At 44.6% G+C, this 16,042-nt stretch overlaps 1 protein-coding gene across 4 annotated transcripts in view; it reads right to left on the bottom strand.

Moving 5' to 3' along the window:
* LOC128747937 (cell adhesion molecule DSCAML1-like) overlaps window positions 1-16,042 on the bottom strand; it is a 49,433-nt gene that overhangs the window by 32,238 nt on the left and 1,153 nt on the right. For 3 of the 4 annotated variants that reach the window (XM_053846191.1, XM_053846192.1, XM_053846194.1), the window contains exons 2-3: window positions 8,082-8,402; window positions 4,632-4,778 (exon numbers count right to left, since the gene is read on the bottom strand). In XM_053846191.1, the coding sequence (XP_053702166.1) occupies window positions 4,632-4,778; window positions 8,082-8,402 (468 nt within the window). Of the gene's footprint in view, window positions 1-4,631; window positions 4,779-8,081; window positions 8,403-15,672; window positions 15,830-16,042 lie in introns of those variants that run through there. The other variant, XM_053846193.1, reaches the window with a different exon arrangement.

Raw genomic sequence — 16,042 nt, 5'->3', positions numbered from 1 at the left:
CTGTCTGCACTCTCTTCTTCGCCTCCCGTGACCGCACTTTCATTGTCCCCTCACTTACAAACACTATCATTTCTGATGGCCATTTAAACACCAACATCCAACTCAACATCTCGTGTAACCTCCTCATTAAACACAGATGTACTTTCTAAGACAAATCCAAAAATGAGGAGAGAAAAAGTCTCATTCCCGGCCGATGAATTGCTCTGAACACAACAAATCCAATATGTCACATTAGCATCATGAGTGGAATAAGCAATTGATTGGTGCTGCTTTTTTGAGCGGTCGATTCACAGACACACGGATGGAATTCAATGTAGCCAAGAATGAAAAATGATGGGGTTTTTTTCAAAGTCTTTGGACAGTCACGGAGATTTGGGAGAGGAGGGGAATGGTGTGATGGTGAAACGTGGGGGGCTATTAAAGGCCACAGTCGATGGGGTTAGGTTCCATGAGCCCTGCGGACGGCATGTGCTCCCTGACCTCCTCTGTCACACCATGTCCCACTGAGCGTAACGCCGGTGCGTTTGTACAGCCGAGCGGAGCGCAGCCTTAATGTATCCCAGGTTAATGTTTAATGAGCGATTCCTATTCAGGCATTTTACAGCCAAATCTGAAAATGGCTTTATTGTGTTTCTTCGGAGGGTGGTGTGTGTCGGGCTCTTTCTGGAGGTGAGTGTGTGTGTGTGTCAGGTCAGCGTTTACAAGAGAATGCCGTGTCCCAGACAAGTGTATCTATTAATGTATTCCTGTTCGGAATGCACAAGCACAGATTTACCAACAGACTTCGTGTCTAAGCACATTGCTGCTCGCCATGACGTCCCTCTGCTGCTGTCACCTCTGTGCTCTCTGCACCTGTGTCGACTCCTGCCGTATTATCATTTTAATTACCTTCAGCATACATTACAGCATAGCTTACTGTACCAAAGTCGGATCGCTAGATATCACTAAAAATCATCAATTCTAATACTAACAATTAATGCCCGCAGCTGTTTAAATCTGTTTACAAGCCATCTTCTCCGTATTCCCAATTAACCTCTGAGCTTGCGGCTGTGTTTTGTGAACCGCGTGACACCCAGCAAGGACACCAGGGGCAAAGAATTGATCCGTAATGTAGCCTGTAAGTGACCTTGCCCCCCGTTGACTCCTATTACACTCAAGTTTACGTAAAGCCCTCATAATGCTGAGAGAGCCAGATCCGGGGTTTTATCTCCGGGATTGTTCATGTTCGAGTCACACACCAGGGCAGTTCCAAGTCCATTTCTGATCGGAGAGTATTTTTAGCCATTGATAATTGGTGTAAAAAAAAATCCTAGCTGAGGGGACAGCTTGGTTAGATCATGTGTGGACATCCATGTGGTCGCAGCCATCTGCTGGTCAGCTCTGTTTGGGGGGGGGGGGCTACAACGATCAGTGGGTTAAACTGCAATCTGAAGGAAGCAGGTTCATTCCCCCATACCTCCGAAAATCTTTCCTCCACCAAGCCCCTCTGTGGTCACGCACGCACTTCACTTCAGGCGTCACAAAGGACAGGGGACTGAGGAGGAAATAGGTCAGAATGCTTGCAACCCACCCTCTGCAAACCCCCTGACTGACCTGCCTGGGCAAGAAAGTGGGGCATGCGAGGGGACACACAAACAAACACATCTCAAGATGCCGCGCATTAGGTGTCTTGTTATGTAGCCCGCTTTAATCAGAAGGTGTGACAACTCAAACTCGCAAGGACGCACACATGCCAACACTGCAGCTCACAGCTGAAGCTCGCTCTTAGTTGTCTGTGGTGAAAAAGAGCCTCAGTTTATGAACAATGTGAGAGACCAATGCATGAAATGCAACATGAGCCCAGCACAGTGCATTAATACAAGCATATTTGGAAGCAATTCCAATCAACTTTCACTCGCAGCCCCTCAGCCGAGAGACGGTGGCAGGCAAGACGGATGACCCTCCCGCCCACTGTCATGTCGAGAGAGCTTTCAGTCACTAAATCAATTTTAATTTTCACATCTTCATTAGAGCCAACCAGGCAGTCCTTCGCCGGCCAAGTGAAGTCTACGAGAGGTCGAATGTAAGTGTGGCCACTGATACAGGACGAAACAGTGGACATAGCTGGCCGGAGCTCATTCTTTCAAGTATGAATGAATGATCACTGGCAAAATAAACCACATTTACCGGAGATTTTACATCAACAAAAGCATTTTCTGGAGCATCAGCAACATTGATGATGCATTTATATGATAAGTGAGGTATAAGTCAAGTCAGCTCTATACATGGTATTTTTATTTCAATGGTTTCATTTTCTAATGTGATGGCTGTTTATATCTGTCACATTTTGCCGACATGTATTAATAAAGTAGACATATTTGTTGGAAATAGCATACTTCTAGTGCAGTTTTGAAACTAAAACAGGTAAAGTAAAACTTTACAGTGGCAGCATGTGATTGCCACTTCATATTAAACTCCTTCAGCACAGTGATCGGTGCTCTTCAATGCTGCTACAGTATCAACCACAGCAGAAACGAGTGAGGTGCAGCAGCGTGCTAGTCTCACTTGTCAGGCAACAATCCCTGAGTATCTTCTCATCAGATATCTTTCACTGGCCTTTGAGCAACTTTGCTGACATTTTGGACGCATGATCAGCTCGTGGTCGGCTCACAGACCAGATGAGTGTTTGCGGTGTTTGTTTGTGCGTATGCGTAGCACTCACTGGGAAACCAATGCTAAGTTCAGTGAGCATCTTTTTACAACATCTGATCCTCACACTCACTGCTCATCAAGTGACCTATATACCCCTAATTGCACACAGTCGCCTCACAACAGCGAGGCAGCAGCACCCCGCACATCGGAAGCGTGGATCGACAGACAGACTTGGAGCTGATCAGCTGTATTTATGTTCAGGAGCCATGCGAAGCACCATCGTACCGATGGTGAGGCAAACGTGACATGACAAGAATAGTCAATGAACCGAGCAGGGGCAGAAAAACACTGGATCCCTGGCGGTTTGAAAGTGAAACAGCATATTATGAGAAAAAATCCCGACAGATGTTGCACATTCTGATAGTTTCCTCTGGAAGCTTCCGGCATTTTCGGGGCAGAAAATTCACCATCATACATCAGCTTACGACCGGTGAGGATCTGGAGCTGATGATGCTCTGTGTGTAGATCAGAGTGAGAAACACCAGACAACCATGACCATGATTTGGCTACATTCGATCAGCGAAATGCGGTGATGGTGAGACAAGCAACTTTTGTGGTTGATGCCTGTCAAGCACGGAAAATGAAGGACGCGTGAAAGCAATAACACCAGCAAATCCTATATATCTAAGACACCACAACATTCATTGTTCATGTTTAAAACCGTGTCGCTGTGTTTAGCATACATACGAAATACTGCGCCATCTGCCTCGACCTCGGGCCATTTTTGCCCTACTACCCTGCTTGCTTCTCCTGTGATGGCTGCCCCACCGCCGTAACTACTCATGTGTTATTGTTCCACAACACTCACATACATCAGAACAGTATTGTAGTACAGAAGGTATCTCAGTGACGGTAGTTATTCAAAGTGCAGGAGAGCTACTTCCCTCCCAGAGTCTGGTGCTTCTTGTCTCATATTTCTACCCCACACGTGTCTCTATTGTGTTGGGGTTCTGCAGGAATTATGATTTGAATCATCCTAGATATGACCTGGCTGATAATCATCTGTTGTTTAATTGTATTTTTCATCTCAAGACCAGGAGTTGACGTTGTATGAACAACAATCCAGTGAGTTAGATTGCATCTTCCAAGAGCCATGTGGAGTACCACCTGCCCCCTTGGTATCATGAACTCTACACATAGCATGTTAATAAAATATATAAACGTTTTGTAAACACACTCAGCATGTATTCAATGCCTCTCGCCCCTAGTAGCTTAGGCGAACAGGAGTAAGCAGCAGAAATGAATGAATGAATAATACATGTAATAAAGTTTTTTCCTTCTCTGAGCCAGATGTGTCTTAAAATTTAAATATGTTAATTCCACCCATTTAGCAGTTGGCACCCATTGCTGGATTCTACTGGACTCTAATGGACCTGTCACGATGATTAAACTCTTTCTAGTAGATACGCATGAGAACAAAGGAGAAAGCAGCACTCACCCACACGCTCTTTTTCACTCTCACTTACTAATACAAATGAGGTTAATGAAGACAAATGTAAGGACGGAGAGCTATTGACAAGCTGTGTCTATAATTGAGGCCCTGATCTTCAAGGACAAGGTGGTGAGACAAGCAGGAAGGAGGCAGAAATAGACCTGAGGAGGAAGGAGGTCTGACGGCGGTGCATCCTGGAATCGGATTTAGTGTCAATCACAATTAATGTCTTCATTGGAAATTACTGCAAACAATAGTGCGTGATGAGATTTCGAAGTTGGGAAAGCAGAGCGGGGTGGGATGGGGAGGGCAATGAAGGGGGGATGATGAAGGGAGGGGGAGGAGAAGGACCTGATCAGTGATCCAGAACAGTGAACACAGAGAAGACACGGGTTAAGATTTTGGTCAAACATGTAGCAGAACTGTGCATCTGCTGTCCTCACGCACGCACGCAGACACACAACGGAGGTCAAAGCAAAGTCTCAACGCCGATGGATCGCTGTCTTACCTGGGACGATGGAAACGGTGTCTCTCTCCCAGGACACAACGCTGACATACTCCTGTACAGCAGCAGGGATGAGGCACTTGAACACCGCTACGTTACCCCGCATCGAGCGCTGGTCCGCCACCCGCACCGTGTAGGGCTCCCTGAAAACTACAATACCACGGAAGTTACTCTTCAACGCAAGCTCACATTTTATTGGTGACACTTATAACTCTCACTACTGCCGTCTGTTCAAAGCCTTGACATGACAACCCCAAAACTGGTTTTCCATATGCTCCGGGAAAGGACCTGGGAGTATCAGACAACACAGCAGAACGGCACGCTGGAACTGAAGTGGAGGTTATTTATGCAGGTTCATGCAATATTTCACACTCTGGTAAATGAGCGGGGACTCATTAGCAAAATCACATGAAAGCACGGATGTATCTGAAGGTTGCTAAGAAACTGGTTAGGAATCCCTTCCCTGGTAACAGACACCATATAAGCATGCAAAGATTCCTGCTGCAAAATGGGAAGTAGATTTAGATCGGCTACACTGGAGGAGAAGAAGTTTGCTGCCGGGAACCTGCAGCTGCTTCAGTGTTTGTGCATTTAATACACATAATAATAACACAAAAGCCATGGAAAATTTTTATGAAAAACATTTTAAAAATGAAATGAAAAAATAGAGGTTAGCCGTGTCAGCATTTACTTTAAGGCCTCGGTGTAAAGAAAAGTTCCCCATCTGTCACTGTGGATTTTGAACCTAAAACTGTCATCAGTCAGGTTCTCGCAAGGTTTTTGCATCCTTCCTTTGTTTATAAATTATCCTTGCTGCACTTTTTTTAAAAGACAAACTGATGACCTCTTGATCATAAGACAATTATATATGTGGCAAACACTACAGTGGGTTATTAATAGTTACTACATGTGTGACTTCATCAATTAAAATCGGCCAAAAATATGTGTAAAATAATAAACTGCATTAGGACAGATATGCTGTAAATATTTTATATTATATAATTAATGCAGTACTACTACTATTTTAAGATTCAATTTCAAAACATTAGTAAAGATACAGGAATATATATATATATATTGCAGGTGAAGACAAATTCTATTATTATAATTCAGAAAAGAATCAAGACTAATTAAACTTCATAAACTAATGAGCATGATCAAAAATAAAATATAAGAAAATATATAAATATCATGTAATAAAAATTTGATGACAATAACGATGATATAAAAAGCACTAAAAAATGAATAAAGGATCATTATCAAGTATGTATATGAAAGTTTCCAATATAAAATAAAGACAAAACAAGTTGTTAAAATATGTATTGTTGTTATTATTATTATTATTATTATTATTCCATGATCACAGAATTGGCCGATAATAATAACAATAATATTCCCATTGTGACGACATCATTGTTCATGAAACCCCTTTTGTTGACTTGAGAAGTTTTTTTATTTTGACACTATCGAATGAACTATGTCCAACAATTGACAGTGAACTCGGATGTTAACGTGACCAACATTGGTTAATAGGGATTAGTCCAAACTCCAAAACACTTGTGTTCAGCTGCTCACTAGCGCAGCCATAACTGTATGATGTTGGGATGCTTGGTTCATACTAATCCCTCTGCTCCCGAGGGCAGGCTTTTGGGTCATGTGGGAATAAAGGCAGCACCCGGCTGGCATGCAGCTCAGGGCCCTGGCTCAAATCCTCCACTTGGCGCTTGTATTAGTATGAGAACGAATATGAGTATTAGTTCAGGACGGTGTTGGGAGGCAGAATATGAAAACAGATGTTGATGGCAGGAGGGAAGGGGGAGGGACTGACTGGCCTGAATGAACGATGGCGGGGAGGGGAGGGGGGGCAGAGTAACTATCATCCAGCTGCGTTATTCGGCTGCAGATTCCATGCTTCTGTTTGCTTAAAAAACGTGGTTCTGAACCGCGGCTCGCTCTCGACGGGGCAAGTCAGACCCGTTTCACTTGGGACGAGGTTCGGCTTCATAAGCCAGCACCACGGCATCAATGGGAAGCGTCAATTAGGTTTGTTAATGAGAGATAATTCAAGAAGTGTGCTGCGGCTATATTTAGTCTGGCACCAGAGGACAGTCCAAGAGCTGGGAGGAGGAGAGTTTGACAGTTACTAAGGTAGCCTGTGGTAAAATATTCCAAAAATAGACAACTTCCGATCCTGTTGGAAATAAAAGCCTCGTTTAACTCGGTTCTGACCAAGATGAAGGTGAATGTTGCAGCACCTTCTGCACGTGACTCCTGTCGTGCTGGATGAAAATCCCGAGCTAGTGCCTTGCTCTAAGTGCTGCTGGGGTTGTGTTTTGGGATTCCAGGCCTCCAGATGGCATGCTGCCACTCAGTGGACAGAGTGAAGGGGGTTATATCAGTGCAGAGCGCTGCTCCATCAGCCGCTCCGCCAAATAGGTGTGAGAGAGGGCAGAGGCCTGATGTAGTGTGTGATGCAGATGTTCGCTCTGCAGGTCATCTCCCAGGTCAAACTGTCTTCTGCTCGGGATGGACTGTTGTGCGGACCAGTGCCTATCACCTCAGTGTTATATTGAGCTTTTACAGGTGAATACAGATGATCACATGAGACCTCGGCCAGAGCTCAATGTCACCCTGAAACACTACAAACATGGCGTCATATCTAACCAGCAGCGAGGTCAATTGTCCTCTAAGTGAGGCATGGATTTTGTAGCAAAAACCACGAGTTGAGCAGGTCCATGTTTGACCCCTTTCCATCGCCATTCGTTGTAAAGAGATGAATCACTTTCTCCTTTGAGAGCGCACAACATCTCAAGAATTTGAAACAGTGAAAGGGATGTTGCTAAAATCGACCTCCTGAGTCTCCACAACAATTTCAACATTGACAGACCCACAAGTAAACACATCTAAGCCTATGCTATGTGAGTCAAACACAAGGTCTGGGGGCCAAATCCGGTCAGTCAAGTCATTCTCTGAGGCCCACGCCTGCTTTAAATGCATATGGCTGGCTCCAAATTAAATTCAAATGCAGCTAAAATGTATTCAAAAGTGAGATGTTGCGCAGGCTGATTTCAGCACAGCAGTGATCTTAAATGTCATAGATGCAGGTGGTAGGGCATTTGATGTGAATCTTGATGCTGAAATAATCTTCAAAGGAAGCAAACTACCATCGTACTTTCCAGAAAAGAATGACGACTGCAGGCTGCAATATAAACACAGGCACCCCTAGAGGTCGCTGCAGTAAAAATGCTTATAACTGCTTGTTTTGATGTCTAAAACACTCCCTATACCCTAGAGATAAAATTTTTGACTGCAGTCTGTTTCTATGGAGTGAGGGACGCTAGTATTATCTACCTTTTAGTGCCGACGAGGTCGGGGATAATACATGTTTAGCTGATATATCTAACATCTGAGTGAAATCGCAACATACGTACACACTTCCCATGAGCTACTCACCAGCTTTAATGCGGATGCTGGGGCTGCGGATCTTTCCCGCCTGGTTCTCGGCCGTGCAGAAGTAGTCGTTGTCATGGATGTAGCTGTTGTAGGCGGAGGGCGAGAACGGGTACAGCTGCAGGGTGCCGTTGGCATACACGTGGCGGATGTGGGGCACGTCGTAGATGTCGTCGCCAGTGGCCAGGTACCAGCGTAGTATGGCACCGGGGGTGCCCCCTGCTGGACAGGGCAGGGACACCCCCACCGAGCTGAAGTAGGTTACCCTTTGCAGGGAGGCATTCACAAAGTACAGTCTGGTAGAGCCCACATCCTCACTGTGTACTGCAGAGACAAGCACAAACACAATCGATAAACAAGTTGCTTTAGATCATCTCCGTAATCATTACTCTCACAGACAGGAAGTACCTGAAGTATTCAGATGTCGTCATCATTTTACATTCTTAGAAAATAAAACTCCATTTAAACAGCCAACAAATTCTTTGGTGTCAAGATAAAAGCATTATGTCAAAATTGAACATTTTAATAGGGAATAAGTTGAAGAAATGAACACTGCAAGAATTTCTGCAATTTCTATATGGCATTAAAACTTTTTTATGGAAACTTTTGGTCTTTTTGTCCGAAGAGAGCTGCACCGAAAGTGCCACTACTTCTATCTGAGGCTAAACCAGCTCTGCTGTCAATCAAATTTTAGTTTGTCTCTAGTTCATCTATCAGCCAAACAACTCCAAAAACGTTGCTGTGAGATCTGAGCATAATATGTCTCTTCCTATATTGAGGAGCAGAATCCATCCATCATAACCTTCTTTACCAATAATAACCAAGTAATTACAACTGTGTCCATAATAGTTTGAATAATCTGAGACTAAGGACGCGGTACGATGTTGCAGGATCAACGGCGGGTGGAACCCAAAAAACCCGCCGGCTGAGTGGAAATATTCGGCGGATGTGTTGCGAAATAATCATAACAAATGTATGTCAAATGTCCAGCTGCAAACATCAGTCATGTGATGCAGAAAGCCAGGGATTTGGGCTAAAGCCTGCGGTGGTTTAGGTGGATCGCTGGGGGAGGAGCCTGTTACCTCAGTACAGTGTGTGCACACAAACAAAGAGAAAAAGAGGGAGCCAGGGATGCACTGATAGGTTATGTGATTGGAATTTCTATGCCAGACGCAGAGATTTAAGTCGATTTAATCTCCTTACATATTTAACACACACACACACACGCCTACACACACACACACACACTTCATTGGCCCCCAGATTAGAAACATACATCTGAAGTAGGAAAAGGAGAGTGAGAGAAAAATGAAAAGGGGAGGCGGCTTTCAATTGAAGGTCATTACGGCAAAGATTAGAAGAGGAATAAGTCGGGGGGGTGTGGTGGGCCGCGCTGCCTGATTATCCAGTCACATCGTCGGGGTCATTAATCAGCGGAAGATGATGACAACCATGGTTTTTCGTTCCTCACTGACCTGACTGGAAAACTTGCACCCAAAGTGAAACGGAAACTAAAACATTAGCGCGGTAGCTGTGCTGAACATGGTGAAACGTCACAACAGGTTGTTGTTGTTTTGCAGTGAGAGATGGTTTTGTTGATAATCCTCGGCGATGACATGCTATCTGACGCTGACGTAATAAACAGGCCTGGCACACAGGGACGTTTCATATGTTGATCAGAGCTAAAAAAAAAAAGATGTGTTTGCTCTTCAAAATGTCTGGGACATTGATATGAATAAGCACCAAACGGACTAGTTCTGAAGTCATCACTAATTTTAGAGAACTGAGATGCTTGGAACAATTGGCATAATTCAGATTTTTGAGGACATAATTTAACTTTTTTTTTTAGAGTGTGCTCGCAGCTGGCTTGTCCGATTCCAGCAGAATATCTTCTATCTATCTAAACAGAGTGAAATCGCCTTCAAAATTCACCTTCCTCCTGCATTGTTGCAGGGCTTTATATGAAGAGGGTAACTGAAAGTGTTTAGGGCTACACCCATATTTGGGTTCCACAATAGTGACTACAATTTCACTCAACATTTTCTTCATCTGACTTCTTTATTCTACGGATGTATTATCTGTCAAAACAGACACTAGTCACTCTAAACTTGTCTGAAATCAGTGAGAGGTAGAGTTAAAAAAAGATGACGCTTTGACTCCCATCTGGGACGTTACACAATATTCCCGGCTTCATGTCAGGAAAGTGCTTCTCTCCCTGGAGTGGAGGTTGATAAATCTGGGCAGCATGTTACAGATGGTATATGAAAAGTGTCTGGCAGTCCAGTTGTGGGTTGAAAAAAAAAATCCAGGTCAGACTCCCTCCCCGCCGCAGATTACTGATAATGGCCCCTGAGCATAAAGCCCATATTAAAGATTGCAATATCTATAATCTCCCAATGGGGAGACAGGACTAAAGTGGAGGAGAGAGGGGGTCACTCCAAGAGCTCGAGGGGGCTGGGCAACAGGAGGACCTCTCCGACAGCAGATTATATGGCCCCGGGGCCTGGGCATTGAGGGGGCTGGGGAGCGCTGATGGAGTGGGAAGTGGAATAGAAAGGGGATCAGAGCAAACTCCCACCACTCAGGGTCTGTCAAAACCAGGCGACACACACACACACACACACACCAGCACATCCACACGCCAAGGAGGAGACAGAGTGGGTTACCATGGCGGCTCTGGCACTTGAAAGCTGCGTCTGAATGACTGCCATGATATAAACTGACAATGATCATCCGAGAAGTATAAATATAGAAACTTTGAAATCATCAAAGCAGAGAACAAACAGTCTGAGATATATGTCGCTGCACTAACAGGCTGTTGGGTTCATGAGGAGCACAAGGAGCGAAGTGTTTTAGTTCCATTTGTGCAGTATATACACCAACAGCCTGAAATGGTCCAGCATTGGTCACTCATATTGCCACTATCCACCTATTGGCTTTGAGGTCGAGGGACGCTGAAGCCTGTCCCAGCTACTGAGGGCGAGAGCCGGGGGACAACCTGCACAGATCGCCAGCCTGTTGCTGAGCATCAATTATCATTGCAGATATTCCACAAATTAAGACTGTCAATAGAGTCCATGTGTATTGCTGCAAGATGAAAATAAAATATCACTTAACAAGTATTTTGAATGATGAATTGAGATGGTCTGAGGCCAGGTTTTGAAAAAGTTTATCCATAACTTTTAGTAATGGAGGATCGATGATTGAGTTCCTCCTACCTCTCATCCCAATGTCAGGTCTTCTAATAAAGGTTTAACTCGAGTTAGTGGTTTGGGGTTCTTGACGGCAGGCAAAAGGGAATCAAATCTTAAAAGCCACTGAGGGAAGTTGGTGATTCTCATCTGCTCCCTGAGCAGCAGGCCAACAACAGATAAAGCGACCAGCTCCTTCAGTCATGAGGACCATCAATGATGTTCCTCAGTGGGTTGAATAGAACAGGCACGCTATGTTTGGACAGCAAACTGGGCGAGGAAAATGATATTAAAAACAGTATCCCTGTCATCATTCATAGCTAACCTCGGGAAGATGAATAATTCAAGGTTAATTGGTAGATTGCTTGAACAATTCAGTGAAACAATTTTCATTAATAATGATCAAATGCAGTGCATCGTGATGTCGAGCAACAACCAAGCAACCAATGAGAGCTGACATCATGACTTGCATCACAGTTATAATCCTTAAAACTTGCGTTAACATACAAGTCATACACAGTGTTCTTGAACTACAGTTAAAGTGGTACCTTTTCCTTGATACTTTCAGAATTGCAGTGATACAAATGTTCTCCAAAATGTCTGTCTATCAGACCAGCGATCAACAGTCCTCCACCTCTTGTTTTATGCAACTGGAAAAGGCTACAGAAGTGTCACAACTTAATAAGCTTAATAAACAAACTTGCTACCAACAGGAAGTTTAATCCGTGTAAATAAAATGTGTGTATCCTTCTTTTAAAAATGATCTCCACTTTCTTCAAACTTTATAAATGATAAACAAAAGTTTTCTTAGTCGATTTTGACAGGACCAGAGCGTGCCTCCGCTGGACAACAGAATACGACGCATCTGTACGCAATGGCAGACAAAGGATAAGAAACCTGTAAACACAATAACTGGTCGAACCACCCAGACTTGATGTTGGAGGACCGTGTCAGAAGATCATTGGAAACGTCCCCCCAGGACCGCACTTACACAAACTTGGCTGTCCACAAGAGTCTAACCTTCACGGCGGCGGTACACTGATCGCAATATTGACCAGCGCCACAGGGTATCTCTGTTAAAACCGCCGCTCACCTTCCCCCTGGAGGCTTCATCAACAGCTCAAGAAGGCAGACCTGGAGGTGCTGGAGCACCAACGGCCCTGCCGCAGCTGAAGCTCCGTCTGTCAGCGCCGCAGCCACTATTTTATACATCCTGCCACACCGCCATGAATATGGATGCAAGACAGGCAGAAGTCATAACCTATGCAAGGTTTCATCATGCATAATGCAGCTCATCTACGCCTCTCCACAGTGTGCACCAGACTAAAGCGGGAGTCGCAACGCTGTGTCGGGATGAAGATGTAAACAAACCTCATGAGCACGAATGTTTCACCGAGTGTCACAGCAGAGCCTGGCGAGACCTTCCAGAGGAACCATCTCCAGAAACTATGCATGAACCACAACAGTCTTCAGTGAAATTCCAAGTGAGAAAACGTCACGCTGCTTTTCTGTTGCCAGGTCATGCCAAGGCGAAGACCTCTGTGTTGCTAGCTCGACCGCAGGATTCAACAAACAACCCAGAGAATCCGCTCTCACCAGTCTAAAGGCGCAAAAGTGGCAGCTCTTTCTCAAACAACTCTTTTGGATGGTGACATAGCCTCAAACTGATCGGTAAATGCTCATCCCCGTCCTCATCTATCGAACTCAAGGGAACCACATCATCTGCAAAAAGAGTGAAGCCGTCCTGACATGGCATTCCAGTTTACATGGAAGTGGGAAGTCGCAGCTGGGAATGACGTCACAGCCGAGTTCCACACATAAAAAAGAAGATAGTGACGCCTGTGATCGCTATTTCCATGTACACCTTGACAGATAGAAGCGACGTTATTGACCAATTTGCAACTGGAAAACCTGCAGGATGAAGAGTTTGTTTCTATAGACGTATTTCACTGATTCAAAACTTCTACTTCCTGTTTACGTCAGGGGAAGCATTCTTGGATTGTGTATGATTGTGTATGGATTGGGAGGTGAGGACAATGGAAAGCTTGTGTTTCACATTAAAATATGGTGTAGTTGTTTGTGTTAAAGTGGCAGTGACGGTGAATTCTAGCAAAGTAGTAAACCAGATTTTTTTTTAAATTGGGGGCTAAAAGTCCATAATTTTACTCTCACCTGGATTATTTTGGGTGAACGTTGCGCTCTGGTTATGTGGGCGTTGAGGCAGGTGAATATGCGCGAGGAAATACATTTAACAGGGAAGTGGGAGGAGACTATCAGGCGGGGTGTGAATTGAATGTTGCCACGACCGCGGAGATCAAAATAGGTGTAAGCTTATGTATAATCCTCAGGGGTCTGACATAAGTAGGCGGTGGGCGGGTGGGGAAGCAGGGGCAAGGTTGTCGGGGTTACACCTAATCAACAATGAGTATCAATGCTCCCCACCCACTGTCTTTCTGTACACCCTGTCCCCAACAATCTGCTCCCCCCCCCAGTGCCCCCCCAACCCGAAGCCTGTGCTGTGTCAGTAAAAAAAAAAGTGTGCTACTTCAGCAGTCCCTTGAGATTCGCTCCCCCTCACATCAAAGCAGCCAGTTTCTCTCTTAATGTGAATATCAAATCTGTAGATCACAAGTCCTAGCACAGTCTGCATAAACTGCCCCTCCCCCAACCTTTAATTCTGCCTAGTGATGAGGGAAAGAGAGGGAGGGGAGTTACTGCGATAGGAAGCGATGGAGGGAGGGAGAGATAGAGATCGAGAGAGATGGAGAGAGAGATCCAACCAAAACAACTACTTGCTTGGGAGATGTGTCATTTGCCGAACACTGGGAAAAACGTGCCGCTTTGGCATCCAATACGTTTCAGAGGGCCTTGGTTGATCATAAGTGCGGCGCCTCCCTGGAAATTCTTCATATTGATCAGGTTTTGGCGTTCGAAGCTCATCACATGAGAGACTCATAATGGTTTTGTGGGCAGACAAATGATGCTGGTGGTGGCACTAAACTCCAAGTGGTCTGGAAGTGATGAGTTTGTTTTGATAGTCTCAAACTAGACACAGATTAAAATTTAATATGCAGCCATGATCTCAGTGTTTTGAGGAAATCGCGGCTCTGGAGGCAGAAGATTGTGTCATTTGCACTTGTGAACTTCAGGCCAAGACGATTTGGACCAGATATAAATTGAGGGACTGAAGCCAGTGGACAGCTGGTTCCCCCGCTGAAGACTTAGAGTGGAGTTGGTTATCCACCTAGAACCAATTCAGGAGGTCGTAGCTCCACTCTGAGTTTGGACCGTCAGTGAAGGACTGCAAAGTCTTGCAGTTATTCACTGGTGTTTTCACTACTCATCCTTCCAAACGCTAAATTCAGTAGCGCCTGGTCGAGGGTGACAAAAACGGAGGCCAGAGTAATAATTGTCACTGCTGTCGTCCGCGCAGCTCTGTCATCGACGTGTACGGCGGCTTTAATTGTGCAGCCTTGCAAAGGCAGCACAGGGAATTGGACCGCGGAGGGAGGCTGAGAGGGAGGGAGGGAGGGAGGGAGGGGGAATTTAGCATATTTCTATTTGTGGAGGGAGAGCAGTGGAGAGGACATGAGTGTGCCAGACTGAAGCATCAATTTTTTGCTTCACACACATCAGATTGTGACACACAGAAACTTGCATGAAATGAAACAGCGACATTTTCAACATAAAGGCCCCAGAAGGCCTGAAGAACATGTATAGCATTGGAAATGTAAGCATACTGTATGCATAGTTTTTAGAAGCTCATTTACAAATACACACATCACATCACGCGTGAACATTAAAAACTGAAACACTAAATAGGCAGAAAAATTACACCATGACATGAAACAATTAAAGCTTATTTCATGTATGTTCACATTTCTGCCAAACACACTGTTTTCATCCAAATAAAAGCCTCATTGACCTTGAACTCTGTTGTGAAATCTGTAACATCGAAGAAAGTCACAAGAAAGAGGTTTTAAAAACCTAAAACATGAGCAAATTGAGTTGGTCACACAGGAATCATTTTGACTTTGAGTTGAGGTCAAATTTATCGAGGTTAATATGACTAAAACAATAACCTAGTTGCTTCATATTTGCTAACATGACGTCATAACGTGTCGGTTTTTGTGAATTTATGGTTTTTGCGGTATATATTCTTAATAAAATCAAGATTCCAGGCCGTTTATATGTGTTGTAGCACATCAACTTGAGGCGGAACCTTTCATTTTCGTCACATATATACAGGTAAACAGATTCATGTTATTAGCAATTGTTAGCTAATACAGCCGTCTTATGACGATAGCAATGATGCTACACGACTTCTACTGGCTGTGAGACATTTTATCACTTTAAAAGTGCCTTACAAGCTGGCTAGAATCAAAAGGCATGACTTTTCTCACCACTTTTTGCGTTGGGGGAGTTAGCTGGTGTCACTCCCTTCACCCAGCAAGCGAAACTGGGGAGTCCGCGCGCGCTTCCGCTTCCCCCACGCATGCCCACAGACGCCAACTGGGCTCCAGGTGGGTTATTAGCGGGGGACATGACCGGGCAAGTCTCATCTGGACCCCCCTAATTTCTTATTAACGCGGAATATTTCGGCTTTAAACGAGCGCAAGAGACAAAAATGAGACGGCGAAAGGCGCGACAAATGCGCCTTTATCGATTTTATACCATATAAAATCTGCATTTTGCAGCTTTTTTAACACGCGCCTTCACCATCAACGCAGTGGCCGAACACGCTCGCGTTGTTATTTTCGACACAGATTTGTC

This window comes from Synchiropus splendidus, chromosome 17 (assembly GCF_027744825.2).
Source record: "Synchiropus splendidus isolate RoL2022-P1 chromosome 17, RoL_Sspl_1.0, whole genome shotgun sequence".
In the NCBI taxonomy this organism is placed as follows: Eukaryota; Metazoa; Chordata; class Actinopteri; order Syngnathiformes; family Callionymidae; genus Synchiropus; species Synchiropus splendidus.
The sequence above is the reverse complement of the archived record's forward strand: the minus strand, read 5'-3'. Positions and strand labels throughout refer to the sequence as shown.